Source organism: Ailuropoda melanoleuca, chromosome 11 (assembly GCF_002007445.2).
Source record: "Ailuropoda melanoleuca isolate Jingjing chromosome 11, ASM200744v2, whole genome shotgun sequence".
Taxonomy (NCBI): domain Eukaryota; kingdom Metazoa; phylum Chordata; class Mammalia; order Carnivora; family Ursidae; genus Ailuropoda; species Ailuropoda melanoleuca.
The window spans coordinates 74,375,556-74,401,588 of NC_048228.1; the positions used below are offsets into that span (position 1 = coordinate 74,375,556).

A 26,033-nucleotide genomic window follows, 5' to 3' on the forward strand; every position below is an offset into this window, starting at 1 on the left:
CTAGCAAAACACTTAAATTCTTTTGAAGACAATTTTCTGATTATTGTTAAACTTCATAAATGATTAGCTTTATTCCTTACTTATATGTCTAAAAGGATTACATGATGAAGTATATATAAAAAAGAATTACTGTAAACTTAGATTGCCATTAACAACTTGCATCATTAAATTGCAAATAAAAGTATATTGTTTTCTATCTTCAACTCAAATAAAGATTATAATAAACAAATGTTATCTAAATTTTATTTCCAGAAGTGCAACTGAATACATGCATCTGAGATATTCCAACATTATTAGTAGTATTCATTCAGCATTTACTTTTTGTTGCCATCAGGCATTTAGGAGATTTAAGTTAAAAGACAATAATTCTACCTGTAATTTCTTAGTCACTCAGTGGGGAGTAAAAAATTCTCCCATTTCTTCAGCATATTTTGCATCTCATAAGTCCATCTCAGAGAAGCATTACTTAGACACTTAACTGAAATGTGACTGAAATGTATTTACAATTAAATTCCTTAAATGGCAAATAAAAATTAAATAAAAATAAATAAAACTTAATATAAAATATGTTCTTTAAACTCCAAATAATGTAGTTTATAATTGCCTTAAGTGTTATAAATGGTCTTTTAAATGACTAGTAAGTCATATCATCTTCCAGTCACATACCTGGTAATAAAGTACTGGTTACTACAATCTACCTTATCTACCTTCTATAGAAAGTCATAGTTATAGTGAAAACACTAAAGGTAACTGTTTTTGATGCATGATTCAACTAGTTATTTCTGTGCTTTAAATGTGCTAGCTGAAACAGAGTTTAGAAGATCTTGCCATCACTGCCCTTGATGTTAAGGGGCTAGTTTGAATCAAGCCCATGTACTCAAGCTCCTCAGCAAACTGATTTCTGGCCACTCTAGCTCCCTAGCTCAGAGGCTAAGTTGCTGTTAATGAACTAAGAAGCCCATTAGATTTCCACAGGGTAATAAACCATGGTAGCTAAGAACTGGTAGGGTTTGGATAAAGAAACCACTGTTTGAATCCCAGCTCTGTCAGTAACTGACACCAGCAAGTGTAAGTCTGAGCTGCTTGCCCTATAAGATAAGATGGTAATAGTACCTGTACCTCGATTGTTATATAGCTTGAATGAGGCAATGGCCTACGGAGCTCAGCTCAACGGCTCTCAGTTTATTATACTCAATAAATGGTGGCTATTCTAATACATTTAAATTATTGTAATGTTTGCAAAAATCTCAGTAATGTTAAGGTCCTCTGGGGAATATACTTAGAAGGCACACAACTCTTCCTCTGTTCGGGGAGTGGTCAGGGGAGAGAACTTAAGCTTACACTACAAAATTTGAAAAATACTTTTATCACTACAAGTAAAACGGCTTCCTAAAAAGTCAGAGGTTAAAGGAAAAGAACTAAATGTGTCCAAATTATACACCTACTAATACAGCACAATATTAAATAGTAGACACGTGGTGCATACTTTGTGCCAGGTACCAACCTGTAACTTTCTCCTGACAATAATGGTAGAACAGAACATTCTGTCTTAAAAATTATACGTAAATGCTCTTCTAGGTTCAAATATACTATACAAAATACAAATATTGTTATGGAATCTCGAATATTTCATCTGTTTTATTACAGCTGGATGGGATAGGAAAGATATCGGAGTAGATTATATAAGTAGGATGAAATCACACGTTAATTAACTACTATATACAATTTTAAGTAAATCCCACTATCTTATTATAGTGAGAAGTACCTCATAATGTAATAACCTTAGTATAAAATATATCAATAGTCTCATCCCTAAAAGACATTTAATTCATTCAAGGTAGAGGACAAAATTCAATGGCTAATGTATCTTACTGTAATACAATCTGCCCTCTGGTTTGTTCACTAACTGGGTGGAGATAAGAACACATGCTTTGAAGCATGACAGCCATTTACTGGCTGTGTGACATCAAGTAAGTTACTTAACTGAACTTGGAGCTTGGTCCCCTCAACTGTGAAATCTAGACAATACTTACTAAATTCCCATTAATAACAGATGCTGCTAATACCAAACACCTATCGCTTCACACAAATGCATCTTAATTATCAAAATTAATGTGTATGTAAACTATTTCAAACATTTAAAAAATTTTAACAAAAACTAGAACATGTCCGGCTAGAATGCTATTTGACTTTATTTAATAACTGACTCCTACAAATCTAAATTTACCCAGCTAACAACAAATTGATACTTAGGGGATTTTGAAAATACTTTACCTTAGGCTTGAACTAAATAGAATGTTAAGTATGGGGCCTTTTAGTGTAAGAAAAAATATGTGTGAAAACAAAATAGTTCAGATTCACTAAACACTGTGTGTCATACGCTCTTCTGAGTATTTTAAACATACTGATAGAACCTTCACAACAACCTATGGCGGTAAATAACAGTATAATCCCAATGTCACTAAAGAGTAAACAGAAACTTTAAGTAATAATTTACCTTGCTAGTGAATGGTGGAACAGAAATTTGAAACCAGACAATATGGCTCCAGAATCCAAGCTCTTACCCACCTATTACTTCCTTTTCAAAGAAGAGCTAGTAGGTTATTTAAACCTAAAAACCTTGAAAGCAACAAGCAAATTTTATAATTTTCATTCTGTTGTCAACATATATATTACTAAGAAAAATTAAAAGATCCACAAGTTTTAATTTATGAAAATTCATTGTATTTTTTCCACCAATTACTTATCAGGTTGTGTTCTTAGAACTTTTATAAAAGCATCTTTTGGAACTTCAATGTTGCCAATTTTCCTCAGTTTTTTCTTTCCTTCTGCTTGTCTCTTCAAAAGTTTCATTTTTCGGGTAATATCACCACCATACTGAAAAATATTTTTAAAAATTGGATGTCCAAATCACTCCATAGAAATTATATAATTACTACAGACACATCAATACAATTATAATAACTTTACAATTATTATGAGGTAGACATCTGCAAAGTTACCTTTCTAATCACCTTCATAGCAGATCATAATTTAACATCTTCTCAAAGAATGATAAAGGCTATATTTATTTTTTGGATGGAGATGAAGATCACCAAGGAAACCCAGTATTATGTTATGCATGTCAAGAAGAATTATCAATCCTCCTACTGATTCAAGTCTTAAAATTCTGGGTCATATAGCCATAGTCTAATAAATTCACATAGGCATAAGTGTGCCAGTCCTGATACTAAGGATTTAGAAAAAGCATTTACCATTTATTTCTCATAACTGAGTTAAGAAATTTTAATAGAGGAGGCCACAAAAAGCAAAGCAATGTAGGAGAGGTAGATTTCAAATGGCCATATTCTTCCCACTGTAAGACAGTCATTGTCTTCAAAATTTCTCCTTAGAAATTAGATCAATAAAACATGTTATCCTGATGTTACAAAAATACCTTATTGGGTAGTACTTCAAGTAAGAAAATTTCTATAAATAGATGGAAAAATAAGAATGTTATCAAAATGAATATATTAACAGTCAAGCTGAAATTTACCTATTTAAAAAGAAAATGAGATGAAATGGTTATTACAAAAACAATGGAAACCAATATATTTATACCCCCTCCTCTGATTTTAAACTCATGAAAACATATATTAATACAAAGTAGAATACAGGCAGATACGTACACATTTTGCCAAAACGTTTTTCCTATAGGCTTTCACACTGTAAAAGAGGAAATTTTCTATAAATATTACATAATTTCAATATACTCTTTAAAGAATTTCATTTTCAAAAACAATGTCCACTTTCAAGATTCAAATAATCATGTCATACCTAAGTAAAACTGTCATCAACAGATAGCTCAAATACTCTATTTTCATATACTTGACAAAAAAACAGAAAATGGATTCAACATGAACAACATAAATTTTACTAAGCACAAAAAAGGTCAAGGCTTGTGGGTAGTCTTGATTAGGCCAAATTCAAGAGTAGTATAACCGTAATTATAAGAATTATACAAGGTCATTTCTGTCTCAACCTAACACTGTTCTTACCACTACTACTTCCAAAAAATTTAAAAATGGTTATCGTGTTAATAACTCTACCACATGTGGGTTAAGAGTGACTAGAAATATAAAAAATGTATTACTTTTATAAAACCCTTTTCAGGGCAAATTAAATAATTTTAATATACCCACCCAAGCAGATACAAACTCATCTATTTCTATAGGGTTTCTAAGAAATTTGAAGAAATTTGAAAAAAGTTCCATTTATAATAAGTATTCCTTAAGAAGATATAAAAATCACAGGGTGCATGGGTGGCACAGTGGTTAAGCGTCTGCCTTCGGCTCAGGGCGTGATCCCGGCCGTTATGGGATCGAGCCCCACATCAGGCTCCCTCTGCTGAGAGCCTGCTTCTTCCTCTCCCACTCCCCCTGCTTGTGTTCCCTCTCTCGCTGGCTGTCTCTATCTCTGTCGAGTAAATNTAAAAAAAAAAAAACTTTAAAAAAAAAAAAAAAAAAAAGAAGATATAAAAATCTATTTTTTTTCCTCTGAGATATCTTTTACCTAACACACTTATGTTAGAATTATTTGCTATTTTAAATTGTATTTTCCAGGATGTTCCTTGATTATCTACTCTGCCTAATCTCTGGTACTCATGAAACTCAAAACAATTAACGAAAGCAAAATTGTGTTAGGAAATGAAATTCACTGCAAATATAGGCATAAAATTTGTCCCACAACTATGTAAATTTTTTGTAAATGTAAAATGTAAACTATGTAAAAATATTGGTTGTAATTTCACCACTACTGACACAGGTAGGTTTGGGCTTAAACTACAACTGAATAGCAATTTCCAGCTAGGGGACACTTCTGATTTTCCAGAAGTCAAGGAAATACACTACACAATATTTCCTGCACTTACTAGTAGAGCAGCTTATTCTATGTTCTGATTTATATATCGCATCCCTCATAAAAAAAACCAGTTTCCTACATAAATTAACCTATCTTCCATGTCTACTGTAGATCACATAATCAATATACAATGCAAAGCTCAACATATTAGCATTCCTCTGTCACCTTTCTGATTTCTAATTTGGCTAGTTCTGAGAAGGGATATTAAATGCTTCAAGTAAAAATCATAATTTAGTTTTGTCCTTTGGAAGAGTATCTCCAAAACTTTTTTTTTTTCCCCCTAGGAACTTCTTAACAAGTTTCAGTTGCTATTAGCTTATAAACTTTCCTTGCCCAGGAAATTCAGTAGCCATTCAGAGTGGAAATAAACCAATTCCTCAAACCCATACCCATTATATATCACTCAGTGTTACTTAAGTAAATCACTGTAACAGTATCAATTGGAATTAAAAAATCAATTAGTGTTTCTACAAGAATAAAGCTCAGGCCAATATGAAGTTAAATTTCTCAATATTATTTCATAATATAGTTCCAGTCCTATCATTTCTAACCATTTATCATTTCTAAAACAGGGAACAAAAATGAATTTCAACTCACGTTTCTCTTGCAATGATTTTACTTCCAATAGCAGCCTGAATTGCTATCTCAAACAGCTGCCTAGGAAGAGAATCCTTAAGACGTTCACATATGGCTTTGCCAACAGAGTGTGCTTTGTCTCTGAGAGAGAAAATGCAAATATTTACATATCCTAAATAAGAATATTTACAATAGCTTTCTAGTCCATATGAATAATCAATACAAAGGCGATTTCTCAAGGAGGTTCAAATGGAACTCATTTGTCATAAACATCCCTTACTCTGAATTACATGACTTTTCTGATTGCAAAAATAACATTATGACCATTACAGGAAATGTAGAAAAACATACATAAAAACCATTCTTGATGCCCTTCCCTTCACCCACAGAAAACCAATGTTAAACATTTTAGAATGTCTATGTTAAACTATATCCTTCCGTTATTTTTCTGCATGTTTGATATTTTACAGTTTGAATCAGTGTATATGTGTCACTTAATATTACTTCACAGTATAGTTTTAATAGCTTAATACGATTATTAAATAGGTGCTCCATTTACTTTTATCAATTTGCTGAACATGTAGGATATATCATTTTTCATTATAATAAATTTTTTATGAATATAAAAAACTTTTTGTTCTCAATTTTAAATCTATCGTAAAGTTTAAAACCATTTCTTCTACTTTGTCTTACCTTGGTGAGGGAAACATTTCTTTCCATGACACTATTCTTTTTGGCTACTGTAATTCTATTCTTTTGTATTTAATAGTTTGGAAAGAGAAGGATGGAAAAAGAATGCAAGGAAAAACTAGTACAAGGAAATTTAATTACTTTTAAGTTTTCAAAATGTAGCTGTCAAATAAAAATAAGCAATCAATAATTAAATAAAAACATGTCAAAGTGTTTACTTTCACATTCCGTGATTAGTTTCTATTCAACTTACTTGTGTACAATAGTTACCAGCTCCTCTACAAGATTTCCATTCAGTAGAATATCCATTTTTACAAGTTCTGCAGTTTGGTAGCCTGCATCTTCATAATCAAAACTAACAAGGAAAAACATCCAAGTGATAGATAAATACACTTCCCAAGAGACTGTATTATTTTTCTTTGCAAAACATCTTTTTTCCACCCATCCCCCCACCCCCACCCAAAGATCTAACTTTCTATCAAAATATTAAATATACATTTCACATAAATGGATCTAGATGACCACAGTGAGCAACAAACTCCCTCTTTTTACATTTACGAAATGAAAGGCAAAAGCAAGGGAAACATGCTTCATAGGGGAAAGGAAAATAAACTGGTTAAGTCAGTCTAGGAAAATTGGGCACTGAAGGCAAATGTCACCTTCTTGCCAATGTCTCCTCCCAAGAGCTGGCTAACTGTAGACAACAGTATATATTAATGGGTCGTTCTCAGAGATTCATTAAGTTTGGGTTTCTGTTTAGCTTTCTACTACCTGTTAAATAAATGCTCTGGCACTAATAGAGTCGCTATAAATAAGACTCTTGGATTTCATATACTACTCTTTAATTTGAAACTTCACAGGGCTTTTTTCAGGATGAAATGAGTTAATACGTGTCAAGCACTGAAATAGTACCTAAAACAAAAATAGTGTTTAGAACAGAGCCTAACTTAGCACATAAAAGCACTTGGTTAGCATCAGTTATTATTATTAAACAATATGGTCAAAGCTTACAATGCTACTCAAAACAGGTTTTACTCTCAAAACTGAACTCTAATGAGAAAGAAAACTTTAATTATGCTTACATGTCTTTTCAATTATGGATAAGAACATGTGTCCTAAACTGTCTTAATTTAAAACAAACTGATGTGTAGAGCTGCAAATGTTTGGTTTCTAAAGGAAGGTCACAAGTTGATACTAATACTCTAAAATTATATTATTACCTGAAGTTTTGTTAAAATCCTTTCGTCAACAAACATTAAGCATTTACTATATGAAAGTAAACTACTACGTACTTCTGCGTAGTAACTACTACGCAGAATACAAAGAAAGATAAAATCTAGACATAGTCCCTAGACTTCTCCTGTTTACAATTTTAAAATCTTCTGTGCTCCAAAAGTTTAGAATTTCTTCACTCATTTTTTCAAAAGAAACCATTACACAAATGTGTTTCCAAGCCAGCCAAATGGAAACCTAACCTCTATTCAAAACACAGTTATTCATAAGTGTACCCCTGGAATGCAGGAAACATATTTAGGACTCCAAAATGCTACTTGGAGTTTAAGGACAAACAGTTCCATCAAGTTAAATATCAGAAGCAGCCTCACTATAGTCTTCATATAACAAAGGAATACTTCTTCTAACCCAGCTGCAGAAGATTCTTGCTGGTGTAAGAGAAATTGTTCCTTATCTCAGTCCACGAGAGGCCAATGGATTAGGCTAGAAGGTCACAGGCCATGATGCATTTTTATTAAGTTAGGAATTGACTACATGTAAAAAAAAATCCATCTTGAACATAAGAATCACTTTAATTCTGGAAGCTGGCATTGTTTCATTTTTACACAGTTCCAAATTAAACATGTTATTTCATTTAATCTGAGGTAGTTTAAGTGTCTAGGCTAAAAGATTTAAGACCACTTAACTCATAAGGTGGTACTCAAATGCAAACTACAACTGACTTTGTTAAAAATGTTTATAAACACTTAGCATAATCATTCTTCTAACCACAATAATTGTTTTATTATTATTATTATTAATTTGTTTAAAGATTTTATTTGTTTATTTGTCAGAGATAGAGAGCACAAGCAGGGGGAGCAGCAGGCACAGGGAGAAGCAGGCTTCCCGCCAAGCAAGGAGCCCGACTTGGGGCTCGATCCAGGACCCTAGGATCATGACCTGAGCCGAACGCAGATGCCTAACCGACTAAGCCATCCAGGCGTCCCCCATAATAATTGTTTTTAACAATATGCTGCCTCAATTCATTTTACTTTAAATCCCACCGCCACTTATTTGCTTAAGTTCTTGTCTGAAAGAAGACACAGAAGAAAAAATTGGGTGACAAGTAGAAAAAATAATCTCTCAATATAAACAAACACAAAGAACACTCCTTTATATTGATTATGATGACTCTTTTATTCTAAAGCTCATTTCATAAAGCTAAATTTCCAGGTCACTGTAGCATGTTCTTTGAACACTGGACTTTTTCTTTCAATGTTAATGTTAAACATGCCTGCACATTCATGTAGGTGCACGTGTATTTTACAGATGTAAATGTTCATTTTCCCCCTATTTCCCCAGCATATTTTACATTTTCTTTATATTCCAATATATGTTTTCCAATAACATAAGATTTTAGGATACTAAGGGCATCTAGAGTTATTTACCCCAACATAAAATACTCCCAAAATGCTGCATGGAGCTCTTTGGTACTTAGTATTAAATCTTCCTTCACTTCTATCAGGCTCTTCCTCCATGCACTCCTGGGGATGAGACGATGGTTTTCATAATGTGGGCCACTTATTCTGGAGAAGACCAAGTTATTAAAGTGTTCACAGATACAGGGGCACACGTAGCATTTTTCACAGACTAAGTATGTACTTAGGTTTTACAAATACATAACAGGTGCTCCTATGATTACATAACACACAAATACAATGTGCCACCATACAAATGTGCCACTGAGATCACAGGAGCTTCTTGAAATTACGTATAATTTTTAACAGACAGGGGCGTATACTCTTTCATGAAGAGGACACTACAATTTTTTTTATTAAAAGAAGGGTAGTTTGATGAATTGAAGGAACTCATTCTTCCATAAGCAAATTATGAGTACTCTCTAACACTTTTAAGGTTGCTTCAAGCCTGTCTATCCTTCTCCACTATCTTTAAGAGAGCAGAGATTATTAAATCAGTGGAGTATTAGTATACTCATTGTGGTCAGTATTTCAAAAGAATTATCCAGGTATCTGAATTTCCCATTAAACTTTTACCTGGCATATCCAGAAGAGAGGGATTTCAAAGAATCATAAAAATCTACCACAATTTCATTCAAAGGGAAGAGATATTTAAGCATAACTCTATTTTGATCAATATATATCATATTCTTCTGAACTGCTCTTCGAGCCTAAAAGAGAAAAAAAAATATGTTTAATAACCTACTTAAATGATTTACAACGAATATAGAAAGATGTCAATTACCAACTTAAAATTTTCCTTACAAATCCTAATGAAAAGTGGGCAAAATGAAGGAATATTTAATGGTCTACTAAAAACTTGCAACAATACTTATAATACAGACAGAAGTATTTCGTATTTCAATTATATTTATCACCAAAGCTTTTAATCCTTTGCCTTTATCTAACAATTTTATCTTTTTAAAATTATATCGTATTAAATGATAAACCAAACGTAACTACAGATAACATCAAAGTTCTAATTTCTTGTTTTACAAATAAACTTAGGTCCAAAGAAATTAAGCAACCGACCAAAGTTTTCTAGTTTGTGATTACAGAATTAAAATGCAAGTCCACTAGTAATCATTTGAGAGTTCTTTCCAATATATGTCAGAGTACTTCAAATAGTTTTTTTTGAGGACTATGATTTGTGGATTATTTATTACATTGTGGCAAAATCTAAGGCAAAATGGGGAATACCCACCCTTTAATCAAAAGTCTCAAGTATTATAGTAATCTTTGAAACTATCTTCAATTTCAAGTACTATAAAGGCTAAAAGAAATTACTCTTTTAGCTAGTCAGTAAAAATAAGCATCAAATTTCTTTCCTGTGGGCTAACATATCAACTCAGTAAATTAACAGAGATGATCAAAATTCTAGTTCTATCTTTTCCTTACTTAAAATCAAAATTATTTTAAAAGTATATCTATACCAACATCTCTACCTCATATATATATAGATGTAGATCTGTATGAAAATTTCTTACAAATGCAGTGTACTCTACAGAGAGAAATCTTTCAAAACCTGAGTGGGAAACCAGTTAGAGAGGACTAAAGTTTACTTTTACATTAAATTGTATTACACTTATACCTGGCAAAGCATCATTATTTTTCCAGTATATTCATCTGGTGTGATAATGGTACCCAAAACAACTGGCTCCAAATATTCTGTTACTTTTGATTTATCAGGGAATTGTGCAGGATTGATGATTGTAATTTCCTTTTCTCTGTATTCCTAAAAATAAGAAAAATCACCAACAGCTAAAACAGCCTTAATTACTGTGTTTTAAAATTTGCTTTTAATTTATAGTAAATGTTAGAACTTACTATAATTGCATTTGTTGAATAAAAACAAAAGAATTCCTAAAGGTTAGACTATTATCTTAACATGCTTTATATTTTAAAAACCACCCAAATGAACCACTTAACAATTTTTAATAAGTAACATATCATGTTCATCAACATTTACTACACACATCTCATGTACCACTTAGAAAAATACGATGTAAAAGCACATTTTAACCTGCCCTTTATAAGACATTATCATTAGTTTCCTAAGTTAATTTTGTTGGAAAATATTTACAGATGTCCAAGTTAAAATTTGTTTAAAATGAAGAGCCTGCCATTCACATGGAATATGACACTGTCTCTATCACTATCTTGAAATCTAAAATTTCCTACAGCCAGGTAGCAATGAATACTTCACCTTTCATAAGATAAACTACTTATGACCAAAATTATATTCTTCATTTCTGTACTGGATTTAGAACAGCATTTTAATTACTAATTCTATGTTTTACTCTCAGTAACAGGCTAGTATTGACAATAAATAGATTTCTATCAAGTTAAGAAAAATACTGTACAAATAAGTTCTCAAGTGACTTCTCCATCATTAGTCATAAAGTATTCAGTTTTTAATGCTACTAATCAAGAAATACTTCACGTAATAGTCAGCTAATGGTGTACTAAAAAGCTTCTCTTGCATTCTGCATATACATACACACTCTTATTTAGTTTTCTCTTGTATGCTGGTTCACAACAGTACCTTTATCAATTTTGCTGATGAAAGAACAGCTTTATATGGAACAGTTGGGGTTGTCAAAATTACAGAAGCATTATATTCTTGCTCCAGTCGCTGGTTGAAAACTTCCATATGCAAAAGTCCAAGAAATCCCAACCTGGGAGGAGAAAAAGCAAAACTCCAAAATGTTTACGTCTCATGGGCTCTGGTTTCTTTGATGAATATAGTGTTACTTAGTGGGAGATGGGTAGAATCAAAAGTCATTCAAAAAAAAAAAAAAGTCACTCAAGCAATTCACATAATTAAATGCCAACAAAACTTCATTACATAAGAATCAAAATAAAAAAAAAAAAGAAAAATTTCTATTGGAATTGTATTTAAAATTGCTATAAAGCCTACCCATAGAGTATGAATACAGTGTAAAATAGGCAGATGTTTGTTTAGGTTCGCTTTACACTAATAAGTACTTATTTTCAGAAATGAAATGTTCAGGAGCAATGAACCACTTAAACTTCACTTTTCAATAAAAAATTGATGCTACAAGGTAAAAGAATCTTACCTCCAGCCAGCTCCTAAGGCAAGGCTACTATCCCGATGAACTGTCACACTGGAATCATTTATAGTCAGTTTTTCTACAGCACTCTTCAGGTTATTATATTCAGATTGGTCTATAGGGTACATTCCTGAGGACACAATGATTTCTAATTATCACATGTGAAAATCTGCCTAAAAACGAAATATACAATGCTTCCAAGATCAAAATTAATCACTTAGCTTTCAAATTACTTCCCTACATTTCACTGACCGCAATAACTGGTTTGCTAAAAAAAACTGAATATTAAGTTACACTGGCTTCAAAGTATCTTGCAAGTTTCAGAGCTGTAATGAATTTACAACTGGATTCATACTTCAAGTGATGTTTTTATGCTTTTGCAAAAATATAAGAAAAATAAAAAAGAACCATGGGAATTAGGCCTTTTAGAAAAATACATTATTTCAAGAAACAGAAGTTGAAGACATTCCACAACCACAAATGAAACTCCCTTAGTAGATGAAAAACAAATAGAAATGAAAACTACACTGAATCCTTAATTCTATAGGGAAGATAATCTTTAAAATCAAAGATAAATTTTGCTTTTCTCAATTCACTGACAAAAAACATACAATTACTGATTCATTAGATTCTTTTCATCTGACACCTCAAGTCCTCATTTCTCAAGTCCTCCAAAATTCAAATGATTGACTTTGCCTAAACGGGGTAAACAAACTTCACACTTCCCAGTGACAGATACAAAGGGAGAAAAGTAAGCACTGGATACCCAGCACAGAGTAACTTGATGACCTTCAAGTTGACCTTTTTCCTTTTCCAAACGTCTGTAACATCACACAATAGTAAAAGGCTGTGAAGTCATGCTAACGAGAAGTAACACTATCCTCTGCCATGTCTACACTATACTGTACAATATTAAAGAAAGTCCAACTAACTGGAAGGCAGACAGTAAACGTCCACTGATAATTACTAATGAAAACATCCTAACTAGAAAAATATTCCAAATGCAATGACCAGCGAAACAAAAAGGAAATTCACATTACTTTGTTCTTTTATGTATCAGAGAGCTTGTTTCTTAAGGGCTTATACTTTTTAAGAAGTCCTAAAAAAATGTAGGAAATGATCTCCCACATAAAGTTTCACTATACACATGAAATTAACTGATACATAAATAGCACACAAAAAACTGAAATAGAATATTCCAGAATTAGCTGTTATTTACAATGAGTATTTCTAATAATTCTTATTTCAATTTACAGAATAAATTAGCCCTCATTCTTGAATTTGTGAGCTCCTCACCTGCAAATACCATTGGTTTCGCTGATTTAAACCCAGGCAAGGGCTCCACTGGTTGTTTTTGTAAATACAATGTATCTCCTATTTGTGCTTCAGTGACATCTTTCATCCCAGCAATCAGATAGCCCACCTGTCCTGCATATCTAAATAAAATTATTATATGGAAATATTTACTGCTTTAATGTTTCAAGTGCATACTCACAATTAGCTTCTACCTTTCCCAGAAATGATTACATTTTCCAAACAAAACCTCATCTAACTCAAAGTAAGTGCTACATATCAAATATCAACGCTAAACTGTCAGTAAAAGAACATACCATGCCTTACAGTCCATTACCAAGGATTTCTGCAACACAACAAGTCTACGGCCTTCCTCATGATTCTGCCCACCTTTGCATATTAAACAACGCTTCTAAAATATAATGTAAACATAGTGAAACTAAGTGCAGAAACACAAAATAACTTCTTGTAGTGTAAAAGACTATTTTATTAAGGAATTGTGTCACAAATGTGCTTTAAAAAAAAAAAAAGATAAATTTTTAACCAAGCAGAAAAATGTGAACTCTAAACCAATCTGACACCAATTTGATGTTCCTCTTATAGGAAAGAAGTACATCCCAAGATTTCAGAGTTTTTTGGGGTTTTGTTTTTTTTTAAAGATTTTATTTATTTATTTGGCAGAGAGAGAGACAGCCAGCGAGAGAGAACACAAGCAGGGGGAGTGGGAGAGGAAGAAGCAGGCTCCCAGTGGAGAAGCCTGATGTGGGGCTCGATCCCAGGACTCCGGGATCATGCCCTGAGCCGAAGGCAGAAGCTTAACAACTGAGCCACCCAGGCACCCCAAAGATTTCAGAGTTTTAGCTTAGTTTTTGTGGTTGTTTTTTTTTTTTTTTTAAGAAGCAAATTGCCTACCTGATAACAAACTAATTTACATTTAGAATAAGGTATCAGAATCTTAAGTGAAGATACAATAATGGTCAATGTATGATCTATATGATGGAACACAGACTTCAGAAATATTTTGAGTAAAATTAAAATAAACTTTATGACTCAATTAAATAAAAAATGCAATGAACAAAGTAGTGCTAGTTTTAGACATACATTAAACTATCGAGTGTAACCTATATAGTCACTACCTTAATTTTTACAGATGAGGAAACAAAGACCTTAGAATCTGCCAAGTATGTATCAGGCGATTTATCTCATCAGCACCTGGAGTACTGATGGAGCAGGCACTCAAAATATTTGTAAGTGAACTCAGAATTCAGTTTTTCTAATTCACACTACCTTACTAACCCCATGTGCCATGCATTCTAGTTAATCAAAGTTTTACAGTGAATTCTGTACAAAAGGAAAAATTACCAAATTTTCTTCACTACTTTTATGTTGAAAAATCTAATTATAAAAAAATTAAGTAACAAAAGTGATACCCAGTGTGATTTGGATATGGGTGAGAGAACCATCTCTTTCACTGTCTCATCAAATACATCAAATTTATATAGTCCTTTACACATGAGATTCCTTTTGCAAGAGCATTTAATATTTAGTTGCATTAAATAATCAGTTTGGGGTTTTTTCCTGAGTTACCAAATTGGGATCATTTTAAGTATACCAAGCTAAGAAAGGCAGAGATTGAAACACATACAAATGTATTTTAATTACTATTGCAAATTACTTACAGTTTATGTGTTGGCTGCTCATTAGGATTCAGAACTCCTACTTCATTAACTTCATATGTCTTTTTAGTGTGTGCAGATACAATTTTATCTCCTTTGGAAACCACTCCATCAAATAATGCTACATTGGCTATCACACCCCTATACTGGTCAAAGGTGGAATCAAATACCAAAGCTTTCAGGGGATTTTTGCGATGTACTCTGGGACTATTAAAAATAAGTAAAGAGAAAATATACATATAATAAATTAAAATCTTAATAAAATGCCTATTTTAAACTCAAATATTATGCTAATTTATTCTAGTACCTGAGAAACACTAATTACTGACAGCCAAAATAAAAAGATCTTCCTATAAAGTATAATGCCTATTTTTATATTTTATTTCAACCTTAAGTTTTAAATAAATGACTGTTTTAAGATGATTTATGGAACCGATGAAATACATTCATTCAGTATTAAAGCACAATAACTGCTAATGTATTCAAGTCTCTTTATTACAGTGATTATTAGGAAGAGATCCCTATCACCCTTGTTTGCTTTCTTTTCTATACTGTACTTGATTTCTATGTATCACTAAAAATAAATGTATTTTCACTCATCACAAGAACGGTTTAATCTAAAATTACAGATCAGACTGATGGCCTTTGTACTACTAAAAATAAACAGTACAAAAAATAGCAAAATACTTACGGTGGTATTCTTTCAATGACTGCCTGAAGAACTCTTTCAACATTTGTTCCAAGTTTAGCAGAAATCTAAAAAAATATGTATTAAAAAAATAAGGATTTAAAGACTCTACTTTTCTATCCAGGTGACTGAGCTTTATAATCAGAAAAAAGAAAGAATTCTAACAGGTATCAATTTGAAGAAAGTAATAAAAGGAAGCACAAAGCATATACTATACTGACAATGTCCTTCCATTACAGTTAGGTGAATCTATGGTTCTTAGATTAAATTACAGAAGCATTCTGATTATGGTATTGAAAGAAGAGTGGTCTAAGAGTTTAAAAAAATCTGGGGCGCCTGGGTGGCACAGCGGTTGAGCGTCTGCCTTCGGCTCAGGGCGTGATCCCGGCGTTATGGGATCGAGCCCCACATCAGGCTCCTCTGCTAGGAGCCTGCTTCTTCCTCTCCCACTCCCCCTGCTTGTGTTCTCTCTCTCGCTGGCTGTCTCTATCTCTGTCAAATAAATAAATAAAATCTTTAAAAAAAAAAAAAAAATCTGAGTAACAGTTATGACTCTGTATAGACTGTATGAGACTTTAACCAATATATATTTGAGCTTCAATTGCTCATCTAATAAACGATCATTTATATTTTTCCTAATTCTGAAGATTGTTGTGTAAAGAGAATAATATAAGTGGATGACACACATATAGTGAAAGGCATATTACTACTACGGTTCTCCCACTGAGAGAGCAAGCCTGAAGACAAAAAACACAGGTATGACTCACCCTTGTCATCACTAGTAACTGGACTGCTTCTGAAATCGTTATTTCAAAACCCATTCCCTAAAAACCACCTCTTAACCTTTAAACTCTCTCTAGATCATCTCACATCAGCACTAAGGACAGTTTGGGCTGATAACTGTTTTAGGGGTTGTTCTGTGCACTGCAGGATGTTTAACAGAATCTATGGAATGCCATCTGCCCACAACATGACAGTGGCACCCGCTCCCCAGTATGACAATAAAAATCATCTCCAGACATTGTCAAATGTTTCCTAGGGGGCAAAACTATGCCCTAATGAGAACCACTGCTCTAGACTCTAGTACCTTCTTTGCAACAATCTTTCAAGTTCCCATCTCTAAACCATTGAATGGACTACCTTTTTTTCACTATCCATTAGCCCCTTGCCCCCTCCTTTCCCAAGTTAAGACTCCAAGGTCCACTATTTACAATCACTGTTCAACCACTATCTATTCTCTCCCTATCATAAGGTTGGTAAAATTCAACTGTGACTGCTTCCAACTTGTGTCTTTTTTTTTTTTTTTAAAGATTTTATTAATTAGAGAAAGAGAGAGAGAAAAAGAGAATGAATGAGGGGGGAGGGACAGTGGGAGAGGGAAAAGCAGACTCCCCTGCAGAGCATGAAGCCCAATACTGGGCTGGACCCCAGGACCCCGAGATCATGACCTGAGCCAAAGTCAAAAACTTAACCAACTAAGGCACCCTAAATGCCCCAACAATGTGTCTTTTCTATGCCTACGATATAAACGGCTTAACATTACTGGGGAAAATCAAGTAACTGGTCTGGATGGTTTCTTGAGAATTCATGACCACACATCTCAATGGCAGTTAAATTTCCTAACTTCCCAGGATGCATCCCATAGTAAATTCACATTACCACTCAGTAAGGTACATGTTTTCCCCTCTGGCCAATTCACTCTTGGTTGATGAATTTGCCTGTTATTTCATTTAAGCAAACAGAAAATATCACAAACTCCCTTATCCAAAATACACAAATCTTTCTGTATCTATAGTCACAACTTCTCTGTGGGCTCTCATTAATTACTATTTGAGAATTATTCCCTGTTCTCTGAAGACTCAATCATTCCACACTTTCTATTCTGAATCCTACTCTAATCCTTCTCAAGTTCTTATTCATAATGCCCTCAAATTGACAATAAGATAGTTTGGCTTCTAGGACCTTTCTCTACACTTCTCCCTAGGAAACCATATTCGTTTGCAAGGCCTCAATACCACATACATGTTTAAAACTCCTAAGTATCTTTCTCTGGCCCCAGTTTTTTCCAAGAATGCCTGAACTATGATTTACACAATATTTCTACTTGGAGGTCTAACAGACATTTCAAACCCACTACGCCCAAAGCAAAGCTTTTTATTTTCTCCTATAACATTTCCTCTCCAACTCCTCCTCATATCAATATTAACACCTACTATCAACTAATTGCTTAAACCCAAAGCTATGTACCTGATTCTTCCCTTTATTTCACTTCCTTACATGTAACCCACCAGCAAATCTAACCTATCTACAAATACACATCAAATCGGCCCACTTCACCAACATCACCATCACATACTTAGTCACTTCCCTAGTATCTGAGCTGTTAGTGCAAGCTGGTGTCCCCTTATCTCGTCTTCTTATTTTCTAATGAATTCTCTGTAAGTCAACCTGATCAATTTATTTTCCTCACTTACTTTAAAATCCTTTATCTTAGAATAATTTTCAAACCTCAGCACAGCAAGAGTCTCAGCGTGCCTTGATTTCTCGCCTATCCCTACAAAGCAATCTCATCTAATTTGCCTCCTTTCTGTTCCTTAAACATGCCAAACCTTGCCAAACATGCCAAGCCTTTACGCTTGCTCTTTCCTCCTCCTGGAATGTGTTTCTCCAAGCTCTTCATTTCTTCAGTGTCAGTTCATCAGAGATGCCCTAAGTAACCTGCATCATAGCATCTCTCTGAGAAAAAATGATTTTTCCACGGTTAAGTATGATACTCCACCTGAAACACCACAATCTTTTGAATGAATTTCCTTGATAACATCTGTCTTATTCAATAATTACTACACTTACTTCTTTCTTTATTTAATAACCACCTCCCTAAGGAGAACATAAACACAATGATAGAGTCGTCTATCTATCCTGTTCACTGCTGTGCCCCTAGCTGGCACATACAAAATAAGTATCTGAATGAATTTTGTAAAGTTGTATTAAAAACAGAATAGTTAATTGTACTTTAATATAACATAACCCAAGTTATGAAACCATAATTCCAGGACTGCTTTATGAGGTCCCTCTTTATAATAAAAACCATTAAATTCTATGTGTATGTGTGTATCCTATCTCCAAGAAAAAAAAAAAACTGCTTTTTCAGTTATTACCATGTTGTTATGAGGTCCCTCTTTATAATAAAAACCATTAAATTCTATGTGTATGTGTGTATCCTATCTCCAAGAAAAAAAAACTGCTTTTTCAGTTATTACCATGTTGTATGTAATCTTCCACTGTGTTAAGGTTAAACAAACAAACACTTCATCACCTGAAACTTGCTTCTTCAAAAGTCAAAGGATTGAAGGTGGAAGCTGAACATTATACTACTGCACTGACACACTTACAACACAAGCATGTAGCATAGCACAGTTGGCCGTGGCTACTCAACACCTAATCATCATTTAAAAGGTAAATAAAAAAATTCAAATTTAAAGTAATACCAACTTTGATATAAAGAAAATCTACTGTTTCTTAAGACTATTACTATAACCAGTTCTTTTATTAAAAAAGCTCTGTCAATTCCAAAACGAATACACACAAATGCCTTGATATTAATTTGAACCTGCTCTTTAAAGAGAATATTTCCAGAGGCACTTGGGTAGCTCAGTCAGTTAAGCCTCTGACTCTTGATTTTGGCTCAGGTCATGACCTCAGGGTCCTGGGATCGAGCTCCAAGTCAGGCTCTGTGCTCAGCAGGGAGCCTGCTTGAGGATTCTCTCTCCCTCTACCCCTCCGCCCCCACTCTCATGCACTCTCTCTGTAAAATAAAAATAAATAAATCTTTAAATAAATAAATATATAGAGAGTATCTCCACAGAGGCAAAATGGCTAACAAGAAATGCTACTATAATCAGTTACAGAAGACCTGCGTTTTAGTCCCGGCACATTAGCTAACTAGATTTGTAATCTTAAGGAAGCTGTAAAATGTTTGTGTCTTAGTTCTTTCAACTGGGTCACTAGAATAATTCCTATCTTTCCTGACCATGTAACAAGGATTTTTGGTGAAAATCAAATGAAGTATTAGTAAAAAGAACTTTGCAAAACTACGAAAACTTTATATACCAATGGGATATCAAATACTATGAAATTTTACTCAGGCCACTACCTGAAATTTTTTGAAGTATAACTATATCTTTAAAGAAAAAAAGTATTTTACCTTAATACATTCATCAGTTGGAATATCGAACACTTTTTCAATTTGCTTTTCAACCCTTTCAGGATCAGCATTCTTCAGATCTATCTTAAGAACAAAAATTCATTATGTCTTAACACAGTAAAAATAAAATGTATTACATATTAACAGCATTTAGAGACAGTTAAAAGCATACCTACATTAACTGATCCCTCTATTTTCTTTTCAAAAGTGTTAAAATATCTAAATATAGGCAATGCAATTTTAACAAGTATGGCCACTGAAAAACAGAGGGCAGGCAGAACAGAGCATGCAAAAAATTTAGGCAGCTGGCAATTCAAGGCAGAAGAGTTCAATAATAATTTATCAACCAACACCATGTAAACTGATTTTATAAGTTAGATGTAACTTATCACAACCGTCTTACCATAGGCAACTTTGCCTCTTTTAAACTCCAATATAAAAAAATTCAACCGAATGCAATGCAGATTTTTTTTTTTTTTTTTTTTTTTTAAGTAAACACCGTGTCTAGCAGAGCCCAATGCAGGGCTTGAAATCACAACGCGGAGTTCAAGACCTGAACTGAGATCAAGAATTGGACACTTAACCGACTGAGCCCCCAGGCGCCCCATAATGCAGATTTTTAAATTAAGATTATTAATTTCAAAATATAAAAGTTAAGGTTTATCAACAGTGCTCAGCTTAGCACTTAACTGTAATGCTTCAGTGTTATATTGTTTTCCCAAGATCATAAGTGCTTTTTCTTTTCCTATATACGTTTTAGTGTGATAAACATATTTTTTGGCTGCCCTGCACGTATTCCTTTCCTATAGAAATAGCCTTTAATCACTCCATGTCAATTTAGGGAGACTGTCTTCTCAACTACTTATAAGGATATAGGAGTTTGAGTTGCAATTCTATCATGTGCAATTCAAAGGAATAAATCCTATCAATATATTAATATATAGTTGAAGATTCCTCATATAAAAAATGGTATACTTAATCGTCAAACACTAAATTCACTTTTAGAAAGTAAAATACTAAACATTATTGTCTCATTAGAATTACCTTGTTTATAACTGGAATTACCGACAGCTGTGCTTCAAAGGCAAGAAAGAAGTTTGCTACAGTTTGGGCTTGAATACCCTAGAAATATCAAGACAAAGATACTGATATGACCATTCTACAATCTATCACAAAACGTAAAACTTAAGACCATTCCAAACATCTTCACCAAAAGCAAAGTTATAAAGTAAAGTATGATATCTATACTTCCATGAATCTGGACAATTCCTTGTGAAAATTCCTTTCATTTTGGGAAACAATACTGGAGACAAAAAAGGTGAAACATGAACCCTCAAGGTCATGAAAGCCTACTAAAGGTCACAGTCATATGATGGGGTTTTAAAACCCTATACTAGGTATACAAGGTAGACACTGACTTTCCCTGACAGGAACAAGGAAGGTTTAACACAACAATTATCTTGGGTTTTGAATGAAAAGTTTGTAAGAAACTGAAATATATCAAAAGCTTACTTTAATAGTACATCATAGGTCTATATCATCAATGAATATATTTTTATGGTTATCTTTATACCACAAAAGAACTTGGTAATGTTATTGACATGTTTCTTTAAACTTAACATTTCCCAAATTTTTACCTTAAAATCACCCAAAATGACCTCCAAAATAGATTCATTTTCAAGTTCTTCTAAAAATTAATATTAAAACCCCAAATTAAGAACAGCTAAAATCTGAGTTTTTGGTAGGATGACTGATAATATACTTCAATAATCCCTTCATTTTTCTAATCAGCTTAAAGTGTTTAAAATAGGAACTTGTCAATTTCACAGACTGCTTTAGTGCAATAAAATTCAAATTAACAGGACCAAATCATATGCTTTGGCTTTCATAATACAATAAATCTTATTATTTTCAAACACAAAAATTCTATTTCCAAAATATATTTTAAGGAAAACCTCTTGAAACAACCGAAGAGCATGTCACACCACATAAAATTGAAAGTACCTACCTCGTTTGCATCAACCACAAGTAAAACACCCTGGCAAGCAGAGAGTGACCTGGATACTTCATAACTAAAATCAACATGGCCCTGAGAAACAAAAAATATTGATACTTCTAAAGTCAGCTGTAATTTTTTTAGAGAGGGGCATTATGGCAAATCTACTGACTCCCCTTGATTAAAAGTTAATACATTTCTTTTTTTACCCTATACTTGTGAAACAATTTACTCAAATATAAGAATACTGAGAAAACAAAAAGCAAAGTGCTTAATGTTCAGCTCAAAAGCTGAACAAGGATTTGTTTGCACTATTAATACAAGGCTGACTTAACAAGAGAGACAAAATATTAAACTTACCGGTGTATCAATGAGATTTAAAAGGTACTGCTTTCCTTCATAATTATAGAAAAGAGATGCTGTCTGAGCTTTAACAGTGATTCCTCTTTCTCGTTCCACTTGTAATTTATCAAGAACCTGCTTATTATTTTTTGTTTTATCAATTGTGCCTATAAAGAAAAATACTTATTGATATTTCTATGGGATTTTAAAAAGACAATACTGCAATATAAAATTAAAAACAAAATTTTAAAAAACACAGTAAAAATGATGATTAATTACTCATGGCCATCAATTAACTATATAACATAGCGTGCAAGTACCTGTTAGTTCCAGAAGCCTGTCAGCTAAAGTACTTTTGCCATGATCCACATGTGCAATGATACTGAAATTTCTAATATTTTCAACAGAGAATCTAGACATGTCAATTTTTTCCTAGAAAGGGAAGAAAAATAAAACATTTATGAGTATACATTTTGCATGATATGAAAAAAGTATATTAATTCAAAGAATATTCTTTTAGACTGAACAATTTCATTTATAACATTTATACTATTCCTATGACAATAAAAAGATGTATGGCTATCATTACAAGCAACTGATTATAACAGCACTCATCAAATACATCAGTTTCACTGTCAAGGTGACAACTTAGCTAAATAAGACTCCCTTATAAATATTTCCATCACTTCGAGGGCCAATAAGGAAATGAATTTATTTTCATGAATGAAGAACACAAGATACCTAGAACTCCTGAACAGCCTAAAACACCTGGTCTAACAAAACCGCTCACAGCAAAAAAGCTACAGAAAAGTTTCTAAGGAAAAAAAAGGAAATTCTTTGCCCTCATTACATTTAGTCAGCAGTCAAATCTATTTAAAAATTTGTGCTCCTAATAGAATCTTCAAAAGTTTAATTTAGATACAATTGTATTGTTTGGCAACTTCTTTGGAGAGAGAGAAAAAAAGATAACATCAGCAAAAAAACAACAACAAAAAAACTCTTATCACTTAAGCTTTAAAAATATTTTAAAATGTAACTCCTGCTTTAGTTGTATACACCTTCTCTAATGTTTTTGACAGCTCATTGCAAACAGCTAAAAATGGTTATTCAAGTAGAATATGTCAGTTTTTTTGTACTCTTATTTTATTTTTCCAAGCGAATCTATTTCATAATCAGCATTAAAAAAGGAAAATTACAATGAAATACACAGTACTCATGAGCTTTACGTTTTCTTTTTATAAATGTTCTAATACAAAGCAGACAATGAAGGTGCAACTTATATCTGAAAGAAATTCTGAGAAAAAACTAAACCTGATTTGTCCGCCCAGTGGATTTCCCACATTGCCCTTTCAACTGCCATTCAACTAAAAAGATAAACAGGACTGCACCACTTTTAAGAATTTTGAATTGCTTTTTCATGACACATCTCCAAAGGCAAGAGAAACAAAAGATAAAATGAACTTGTGGGACTTCATCAAGATAAAAAGCTTCTGCACAGCCAAGGAAACAGTCAAAAAAACTAAGAGGAAGCCCATGGAACGGGAGAAGGTATTTGCAAATGACACTACAGATAAAAGACTGGTATCCAAGATCTACAAAGAACTTCTCAAACTCAATAACACGAGAAACAAAAAAATCAAAAAATGGGCAGAAGATATGAACAGACACTTTTCCAATGAAGACATACAAATGGCTAACAGACACATGAAAAAATGTTCAAAATCATTAGCCATCAGGGAAATTCAAATCAAAACCACACTGAGATACCACCTTACGCCAGTTAGAATGGCAAAGATAGACAAGGCAAGAAACAACAATTGTTGGAGAGGATGTGGAGAAAGGGGATCCCTCCTACATTGTTGGTGGGAATGCAAGTTGGTACAGCCACTCTGGAAAACAGTGTGGAGGTCCCTTAAAAAGTTAAAAATTGAACTACCCTATGACCCAGCCATTGCACTACTGGGTGTTTACCCCAAAGATACAGACGTAGTAAAGAGAAGGGCCATATGCACCCCAATGTTCATAGCTGCATTGTCCACAATAGCCAAATCATGGAAGGAACCGAGATGCCCTTCAACAGATGACTGGATTAAGAAGTTGTGGTCCATATATACAATGGAATATTACTCAGCTATCAGAAAGAACGAATTCTCAACATTTGCTGCAATATGGACGGCACTGGAGGAGATAATGCTAAGTGAAATAAGTCAAGCAGAGAAAGACAATTTTCATATGATTTCTCTCATCTATGGAACATAAGAACTAGGAAGATCGGTAGGGGAAGAAAGGGATAAAGAAAGGGGGGTAATCAGAAGGGGGAATGAAGCATGAGGACTATGAACTATGAGAAACAAACTGAGGGCCTTGGGGCGGGGGGAATGGGATAGACTGGTGATGGGTAGTAAGGAGGGCACGTGTTGCATGGTGCACTGGGTGTTATACGCAACTAATGAATTATCGAACTTTACATCGGAAACCGGGGATGTACTGTATGGTGACTAACATAATATAATAAAAAAAAACATTAAAATAAAAAAAAAGAATTTTGAATTGCAACATAAATCCATTTTACATTCCACAGCATTTTAGAAGAGGGCAATTATCATATTGAAGTCTTATTTTTTCCAGGTACTCATAACTTGCAATTACTCTTTTCTGCCTAAACTGTATCTCTTCCTAGTAATCAAATAGCGTAGTTTTAAAGAGTTGCTGAATTTCGCACCTTCTCCGCCACAAGAACAAAGATTCAGAAAACAAGTTTGCTTTGGGTCACGTTAAACAAAATAAGAAACAGAAGCTAAAGCATACCCAGCACTTCTTACATTCTAGATACTGGACTAAAAAGTTCTATGCCTTGCGTAGTTCAATCCTCATGAATAGCCATTCTGTTTTATTCTTATCTCATTTAGCAAATAAAACAGTTACAAAAGTTCAAGTAGATTCCCCAGGCCACAGAGCTAGTAAGTTGCAGGAAAATGAGGTTATCTAGCGGCCTCTTCAGCAGGATTTTAAGAGAATTAAATGCATGCAAAGCCCCTGCATCAGTGCCTCGCATAAACAATCAACAGATTCGTTACTGACATTACAAGCTAGTGAACTCGAGAAGTGACTTGCCCAAGGTCACATTGGTGAGTGGTGGAGGATTCAGAAACCTGCGCGTTCTTAGCTCTACCTCCCTCATAGAATATCAACCTGCATTCACAGGTAGTCTAGGAAGCCCTTCAGGCTTCCATTTTCGCAAGGAACACCCCCCCCGCCCAAGTTTTAAAACACGGTTAATCGGAGACTAATGGCGGTCACCTTGCGGTCGGCAGAGCTGTAGAGCCTGTCCTGACTCCTGGACTTGGCAGCAGCCCCACGGGTCGCCATGGGGCGAGGCTCCAGGATTCCCCGATGCGCAGCTGCGGTGGCCCACACCGTGTGCGCGCAACCGTGCCACCTGCCCCGACCCATGGGAGCCCACATCCCTCCGCGCTACGGAGGCGTCAGGAGAGAGTCTCGAGACAGGTCGGCGCCGTAGCCTAAGAGGCGATTTTCCACGAGACGTTCACCGCTAAGATCCGGCGAAAAAGCTCCAACAGCCCTACGCAACGGGAGAAGAAAAAGTACCGTGGCCAGTGTGGCCCAACTAGCGCCTCCGGCGCGACACCGGAGACGCAGCGCCGCCAATGGGCGCCTGCACGTCGCATGCAGGATGACGTCAGCGCGCTTCCAGGCGAGGCTGTAAGGAAGTCACCTGAGGGCGAGCACTTCTCCAGTGTTAGTTGTTCCCTCAGAGCCGCTTTCTGTTTTAGCTGCCTACCAAATAGCGAGCTAAGATAGCAACTTCTTTAAAATTTGAAAGGCGAAATAAACTCCCCCTGTTG

The 26,033-nt window shown here is 34.1% G+C and overlaps 1 protein-coding gene across 1 annotated transcript; it reads right to left on the minus strand.

Annotated features, from left to right (window-relative positions):
- Window positions 1–2,701: 2,701 nt before the first annotated feature.
- GUF1 (GUF1 homolog, GTPase) lies at window positions 2,702–25,833 on the minus strand. Its single transcript, XM_002921756.4, has 17 exons — window positions 25,468–25,833; window positions 22,488–22,599; window positions 22,186–22,334; window positions 21,838–21,918; window positions 20,874–20,951; window positions 19,830–19,913; window positions 15,629–15,693; window positions 14,941–15,144; window positions 13,265–13,404; window positions 11,975–12,098; window positions 11,440–11,572; window positions 10,486–10,629; window positions 9,432–9,565; window positions 6,419–6,520; window positions 5,497–5,616; window positions 3,669–3,705; window positions 2,702–2,877 (listed from the first exon to the last, which is right to left on the minus strand). The coding sequence occupies exons 1-17, from the start codon at window positions 25,630–25,632 to the stop codon at window positions 2,740–2,742; spliced, it is 2,010 nt and encodes a 669-aa protein (XP_002921802.1). The 5' UTR covers window positions 25,633–25,833; the 3' UTR covers window positions 2,702–2,739.
- Window positions 25,834–26,033: the final 200 nt, after the last annotated feature.

Excerpts from the sequence above, each read along its gene's own strand:
- GUF1 (XM_002921756.4), bottom strand. The coding sequence starts at position 25,632 with ATGTGGGCTCCCATGGGTCGGGGCAGGTGGCACGGTTGCGCGCACACG. Across the intron at positions 20,952-21,837 it reads TTGTGGTTGATGCAAACGAG|GGTATTCAAGCCCAAACTGT; the intron begins GTAGGTACTTTC and ends TGATATTTCTAG. Across the intron at positions 5,617-6,418 it reads CTGGTAACTATTGTACACAA|AGACAAAGCACACTCTGTTG; the intron begins GTAAGTTGAATA and ends TTTCTCTCTCAG.